Raw genomic sequence first — 8217 nt, forward strand, 5'->3', positions numbered from 1 at the left:
ATACGTTTCTATTCCATTCTAGATTTTTCAACTTGTGTTTAAAAAAGCGGATAAATTTTACATATACGCACGGATCAGATAGAAACATGTAAATAACGAGATTTTGTTACGTTCTTGTCACAGAGATATGTAAGAATATGGGTGACAGGTAGCCAAGCGGAGCGAAAGACATATATATTTTTTCGAATTTATGCAATTTTATATATCCAAAACGGGAGTTACAACTAGAATAAAATAAAATATAAAATACAGAAAGTAAATTTCGAATGTTTATTACTAGTAAATGGGAGTTAATTACATTATCAGACGGATTAAATTAGAAGAATTTTTAAAAGATAATCATTGGGGAATTTAATTGTGGCTGATGACTGGAAACTAAATATTGTATAATAATAATAATAATAATAATAATAAAGATCGATATCTTGCAGACTTTTCCAATATAAAATACTCATCAATTTGATAAAATTTCGTGTTATTTTTCAAATATTAATGATCTATTCTTTTCTTGGTGGGAAATTCATCGTTTACAATGGTAACATATGTGACAATTCTAGAAATTATATTACGAAATGGCTCCGAGATAAAGTATTATTCATAAGATTAGATAAACAGATGAAACTATTCACAAAGATACTGTTTCGAATAGATCATCAAACACTAAAAATGAAGTTGGTTCTACTTTTCTCTCTCTTCCTGGTGATTCAGGTAAATCTTTATTTATTTAACTTCAAATCATACATTTATATAAATTATTTATTATCTACTACCTTCAAACATTTATTAAACAGGCGAACTCATAAATTTTTAAAGTATTATTTACATTTTCAAATACGATTAAATTTAAATATTTCATTAGGTTGCTGTATCTTACGCCATTATTTTTACGCTGGAAACCGGGGTTTGAATTTATGAAATTCTTTAAAAAGTCGAGTCGATTTGTGGTGTTTTTTTTCACTCATTTTTATAAATAAACTCTCTAAATTCTTTTTAAATGTTTTAAACATTGGAAATGGTCCTAATTCTGCATATTTTAAAGAAATTCCTATGATAAGATATAGGGATTCGTATCTCGAATGCTAATGTTGCATTTGAAATTCTCCGAAATTATCGGCGTTAAAAATTCAAAAATGATAGTGAATTATCTTTCGAAATAATTGAAAATTATCGAAAAAATTCATTTGGAAATTAAACTAGATATTCGATAAATATAAAAATAAAATATTATATTTATTTCGCGAAGAATTTCGGAGATAAAAATCCATTATTGGAAGATTTAAAAATAAATGTAACATATGTTTAATGAGAACAGAAGCGTAACTAAAACCCAAATTAGAACGTGCAAACCTACATTCACCCCTGGTACAGGATGAATATAGGTTGGCACGGTACACATGCTTGGTTACATTACTGGTCCCCTCGACCAATAATGTAACCAGGGAGTTGCACCCCTGGTTACGCTACTAACATAAATATTTAAACATAAGTAAATATTAAAGACAAGCAAACACACACAGTATTGGCATGAACATGCAAACATTCTAAAGAAATGGAGTGCCGAATGCGAAGGTTCAATCATTTCACGTGAAGTATATTATTTTTTTAGTACACGAAAGCGAACATGCGTGATTTATTTATATAATCACTTATATTTACTACATACTCGTGTCTATTTATGCCCTAACACGCATTCGCCGTACAGTACGTTCACATTCATTTATATGCAGTCTGTTTTAGATAGCGGAACGATTATGTAGCTTATTTTTTAAAGATTTTTATGGATATTCCCGAATAAGGACTCCATCCCCAATTTCTCGTATGGATCCATTACAGATCAGACTTACTGTAAGCCAGAATGGCCCACCAGTAGTGTAGTGATAAACCAGTAAAGTTAGTGGTGGGTTCGATCCTTGCAACGGACTAGTCGCGTGGAGATTTCCGGGAGGTTTTTCACGTTTTAACACCTAAAAAGAGCCAGTCTCCCATAGAAAGTCCTACCAGGAGGAATATCTACGAGTCATTGGACCCTATTTCTCGTGTGGATCCATTACAGATCAGACTTACTGTAAGCCAAATGCCCACCAGTAACGGAGTGATAAACCACTGAAGTAGTTGGCGGTGCATTCGAGCCTTGCAATGGGCTGGCCACGTGAAGTTTTCCGGGGTTTTTCACGTTAATAACATTTAAAGGGGTCAGTTTTCCATAGAAAGTCCTACCGGGAGGGTAGATCTCCTACGTGTCACGTTGCCATATACAAATAGTATGCCATAATGAAGGTCTTCAAGGTGATATTTATGTTTTAACACGCTTATATTCATTACGTGTTCAAGTTTAATTACATTCTGAACTCGGCATACGTTCGATTACGTTCAAGTAAATCTGCACCATTGAAGAATAAATCAAATCAGAACGCCTAAGGAAATTTAAAATAGGAATAAATTGCATACAAACCACAATCAAAATGTAATGATGTGTTTCAAAAAGGTTTAATAAAACCATCATATTGCATTGTGTATCGTTTATCGATAAATTGATTCCAATTAAACATGCTAAAAGGCATCAATTTCCGTACAACAACTTTTACAAAGCCACCAATTGATTTTTGACTCGATGAGAATCTTATTTGGAACTCAATTCCCAAAGGTTAAACGTCCAAAAAAATTCCTTTTTTATTAATAATAAGAGGAAAATTTGATTGCGGATTAAAGATATATAATTAAAAATGATAAATAGATGCTTGGATATCCGCAATATTGACAGAAGTCACACGATATTGTCTGAATTTACCGTTTTACTCTGTAATAAAGATAGATTAATAACGCAAAACTTTGACGTGGGCATCATTTATGAGCCTCTGTTTTTATACATCTTCAGAATGCTGAATTTACAAGACAAATGAAATTATAACACTAATGAAATTCGATAATTTTTAAGCATTTGCTTTTGTAGTTTTTGCTTAAATAAAATATAATTTTGTTTGTTTTTTTAAGTCAGAAACCTTACTTTTAGCGGATCTCATTACTAGAAAACAGAGTTTACGAATCCCTGAAGATCGTGGCTCCACGGTTCTTTCGATTGATACGTTCTAGAAGAGATAGATTACATTTAAAAAAATTTTGTATTTATCTTGTAGTTATAAAACGTATAAGAGGGCTTAATTGTAAGGGTTCCAATAGTGAAAACACTATTCGATTAGATGACGATTTTTGAATGAATAGCTTCAATATGGAGCTCAATGTGGAAGCTTCAATACGAAGTTCAATCAGCTCAAAATTTGATTGAAGCTCCAAATTGCGTTAAAATTAATATCTATCATTTCTTAGTTAGCAACTCTCTTTTAGAGATTTTCATTGGTTACAAAGAAGGTTCATACTCCTGAAGATATCGATCCATTCATTGAAAGTCACCAGAGTTAGACTTGTTAAGGCCCTAAGTGATAACATATAATAGGGCTTTTTTCTCTCCATCAAATAACGACACGTAAAAGTATGAGAGCCTAAGCTACAGCTAATTTAACTTATGCTTAAAATTATATTTAAACAGAATTGTTTTAATCTTGTTTTAGTTAAATATACTCTTTTAAGATGTCTCATTAATAAATGATGGAGTCATGTCCATTTTAAACTTCTCTTAGAAGGCCACATCAACAATAACCGGGTTTACTATAGCAATGAATGCAATCTATCAAAGATGAGATACTCCAAATTAAAGTTACATAAGTTTCGTTTTACAGAGTACAAAATTACGTTCAAGAGAGGTTTTTTTAATATAAAAAAAACCTCTCTTAGAAGGCCACATCAGCAAAAAGCTACCGTATATACTAACGATGGCAATCCACCAAAGATGAGATGCTCTAAATTAAAGTTAGGCCGTTCCGACTTTATATATTCCAAAATGACGTTAAACCCGAGTTCTTCGACCCTTTTTTTAGGTAAAAAGTCTCTCTATAAGGTACCACTACCAAAAAAAAATCGGGTTTACTACTTCACCAAGGTCGCGAACTAACATTTTACAAGCTCCAAATTAAAATTACGCGCATCTTTCGCTCTGTGGACTTCAAAATTACGTAGCCACCGTCTTTTAATTATGTATTAAATATTAACGTTAAATTTATGTATTAAGAAAAAAGACAGGAAATTTTTCTTTGTATTAAGAATGTGTCCTTCAAAGTTTGATGTTAGAAAAAGAAATTTGCTCTAGGACCCGTTTATAAATGTCGACAGATGTTATCGCTTTATATAGGCCATGTATAAGCGATGTTTTTGACGTTTCATAATTAAATCTACGATAATAGGTGATGCTATTACCTATAGTAACAAAATAGATAAGATAAACAACAAAAAAAACTTCTATTACTAAGTCGACCGGAGAAGGGGAAATTTATTCAGTAATTTTTCGATTTAAAAATAAATAAAAGTCCTATTTTATTATTTTTTATTTGAATTATACAGTAAAAACCTGTCTAAAACGGGGAAAAATCCTTCGAAACGAAGCTATTTTCTATTCTAAACGAAACCTGTTCAAAATTTCGAGAGAATTTTACGTAACGTTTTTGAATACTTGTAATAAATCCCGCTTATAACATTAATATCGGCACTATAAAAGAGGTTACAGATATGGATATTCAATTATTGACGTCATAATTGACGTCACTATTAGATATTCATATCTAAAACCGTTATAATCAAAGCTCAAATAATACAGGCTCAAAACTCGCGTCATAATTGCTCAATTTTGACGTCAATAAGATTAAGCTCAAAATTGACGTCAAAATTGAGTAATACATTAAAAATTTCTTTTTAAGTAATTAAAAATTAACAATGTAAAGCTATTATATAAAATTTTAGGAAAAATTGTACTTAATTTCTACTCTTGCAAAATACTACAATTTTATTGCACTATTTTCTACTGATGCGATATTTTTTTTATTAATAAAAATTATTAAATTTTTAAATATTTTATCATTAATTTAATAATTTAATTACTAAATTTCACTTTTCTAAAGTAAATTTCATTAGTTTGAGAGTGGCGGAAACAAAACAACATTAACTTTTATATCGTTAAAGGAAAAATGCGTGTTAATAGGCTTCTCTTTGTCGGTTTTCTTAACTCGTGCTGCTACTTCGTTCTAATTAACAAGAAAAATGATAAAATTCGCTAAAATCTGCGTTAAATTTTACCTTTTTAACTGAGAAAATCTTAATGTTCGCTAGAATACACTATTAAGTTTGCTTTACTTAGCATAGAAAATGCTGAAATCCACTAAAATTTGCAAACACAGATCTATCAATTTAGCGCATAGAAGGTTAAAATCTGCTAAAATCTATTTGCAAAATCTATTAATTTACAGCAAAAAAAGCTAAAATCTGTATGTAAACTTAATCACACAAGTAATTAAAAAAAACAAAACAAAATTCACTNAGGTTTCCGTTTTGAACAGGTTTTAAAAAAATACAGAAAATTGCACCATTTCGAAGAACCTTTTCCGTTTAGACAGGTTTCCGTCTTATTCAGGTGGAGATTTCGTTGTATTCGAATCATTTTTTTAACGAAAAATCGAATCCGTAAATATAGTAAATTATCTAAATTAATTTCTAGATGGATTTAATTGTCATTAGTGAACATTTCAGTGACGTATAGTGGCCTTTGCAGTTCAGATCATAAATCAGATCAGTTACGATTCACGAGCACGTGTAACACCCTATTATGAGTTCATCTCTATTCAAATTATTCCTTACCAGTCCTGATCAACTATCATGAATAACGAATGACGAACTGTAAAATACTTAATGAACAATTAAAGGTTGTCATAAACAAAACATTTATACCTCGTTAGATAATGTCCGTTTTATGGAGCGTTAGCGTACTCGATAGGAGCTTAGGGGGAGAAGAAGGAAGAGGGAAGGAAGAAAAGAAAAGAAAAAAAAAAACACTATAAGGAGTTATTAGAATAATAAATTATACTTTTAAATGACTTCTGGACCCAAGACGCTATGTTGAAAATATTGATAAAAGCTGTTATCTAAAGGAGGTTGTATCGTTTGATATTTAATAAGTTTATCAAAGTGACCTTCCTGATTACTCAAAAAGCAATAGTTTCACTATTTACTGTGCATATAAGGTAAAATTTAAATAGTTGTTCCATAAAATTCGGTAGTAATGTTACAGGAGTGTCGTTTTGATAAATCATATTTATTTATTATTTATTTACATATTCTACCCCCTTTTTTAAACATGTCTACATTAGCCCCATGGGTTTCTACATGTATAAAATAGTAAGAAAAAAAAATTATATGTATATTCAAGTATATATTCTTTCGACAAGTTTTACAACATCCGATTTAATGTTCGAAACAACAATACTTTAATGTTCGAAACAATACTTTAATGTTCGAAACAACAGAACTTTAATGGGTATTTTTTTACGAGATTTTACCGTTTTTTCCGGATTTTTTGGATGAAAATATTGTAAAATTTTAACTTTAAACGTGTATACTCGTGTAAAATATTTTTAATTAACGGATTTATGAATGATTTTACTCCATTTCTATACCTTAAAAACTCACGAGAGAAGAATAAGGTAATTACAGATATTTTTTCCTTTCTCTGTTACTATTTTCCATATCGTTATTTAAATTATCTTCTTCAAACTTTCTGTCTGTCCGTCCGTATACTAAACTTTAGAATATATATAAATATATATATATATATATATATTTTAAAAAAATGATAAATGGGAACATTCACGATGTACACAGCTGGATAACTTTCTAAGAGATAACAGCTGCTAACAACACAAAAAGCTCAGCACAATACAACAGAATGTCAAATTTGTATTAACCATGAAAGGTATCATTTTACTATTTATGCTCCTCCTTGTCATTCAGGTAAGCAGACTTACGAAACAAAAAATATGAAATTTAATATAAATGATGAAAATTTATAGTACAGCGCCTATATAAATATTTAAATTTTAATAATGAAAAAAAAAATACACGTGTTTAAAATTTATAACTATTTAATACATTCTTTTAAACAATATTAACAATACTTTCAATCGAATTCTTTTAAAAAGTGATATATAAATTGCACTTCTTGAAGGTGTGACCTGATAAATTATGTATTGAATGTCTCGAATGTAAAATATTTTTAAAAAAATTTAAAATTTTAAACTGGAATTAATTCAAAATTAGATTTATAAACAGCGCAAATTTTAAGTTTCTTTCCATATTTTCCATCCTCTAAAAATAAATTAAGCACAATTTAATCATTAAAACGGTTAAATTGTGTTAAAAATATAAATAATTAATTATAAAAATTTTAAAATAAATAAAAAAATAATTATAAATTAACAAAAGAAGCGCATAAAATTAATCTCGATGTTGTAAATTAAACATTTATATAAATTTACCAAACCTAGAATTTAGAAAAGAAAAAAAGTGTATATAAAATTAGATTTTAATACGGTTTAGCAATCAATAGATAATTTTAATTCGGAAACGAAGAATAGACGACAATTGAATGTAGCATTCCAATTTCGAGTCGTAGCTCCATTTCTTTTCTATAGACGGAGGCAAGGAAAGAGTGTTTGACACAAGACGGATGCGACCTGGAAACAGAATGCTGTATGACCCTGCGTCTTCTTCAGTATAGAACTGGCTATTGTCGATCCAAGCCGAAGGAAGGTAACAGAATTTATGACGTCATTCACACTCGGAGTTTAGTTCCAAGATGGAAATGAAAAAAGTTTCTTTTTAAATCACGAAATAACATCGTAAAATATGTTTCTAGACGTGCTATACATTTTTCGAATAACATTTTTGAATTCTTATTCATACATTTAATTTTTATACTTCTTTTAGGTGAAAAATGCGATCCTAGAAATTATAAAGATATTTCCAACTTCGATCTGTACAGCATAAGATGTCCTTGCTACGAAGGTTACGAGTGTATACCCGATTCGGTAACCATTGATAAACAGGTGAGTATTAAAAAATGATTTCAATCATTTAAAAAAGAAACCTCTGTATGAAGGCCACTGATGGAAACTTAAAAATGTCCGTTGTTTGAAGGTTATTATGCGTTTTTAAATAGAAAAAGAAATGTGGCTATTGTTAGAAATACGACTGTATTAATTAATTTTCGATTTTTCTTTATTATTAATTAAATAAAATAATTAAAATTAAATTATTTTTAAAATAAAATTTATATTATTT

The 8217-nt window shown here is 29.4% G+C and overlaps 1 protein-coding gene across 1 annotated transcript in view; it reads left to right on the forward strand.

Annotated features, from left to right (window-relative positions):
• The first annotated feature begins 562 nt into the window (after positions 1-562).
• LOC111624863 (toxin CSTX-20-like) overlaps positions 563-8217 on the forward strand; it is a 16997-nt gene continuing 9342 nt past the window's right edge. Inside the window, exon 1 of the mRNA XM_023367825.1 lies at positions 563-708. Coding sequence (XP_023223593.1) covers positions 616-708 — 93 coding nt within the window. The 5' untranslated portion in view covers positions 563-615. The remainder of the gene's footprint in view (positions 709-8217) is intronic.

Source organism: Centruroides sculpturatus, unplaced genomic scaffold (assembly GCF_000671375.1).
Source record: "Centruroides sculpturatus isolate CEXI.00-Female unplaced genomic scaffold, Cexi_2.0 scaffold301, whole genome shotgun sequence".
Taxonomy (NCBI): domain Eukaryota; kingdom Metazoa; phylum Arthropoda; class Arachnida; order Scorpiones; family Buthidae; genus Centruroides; species Centruroides sculpturatus.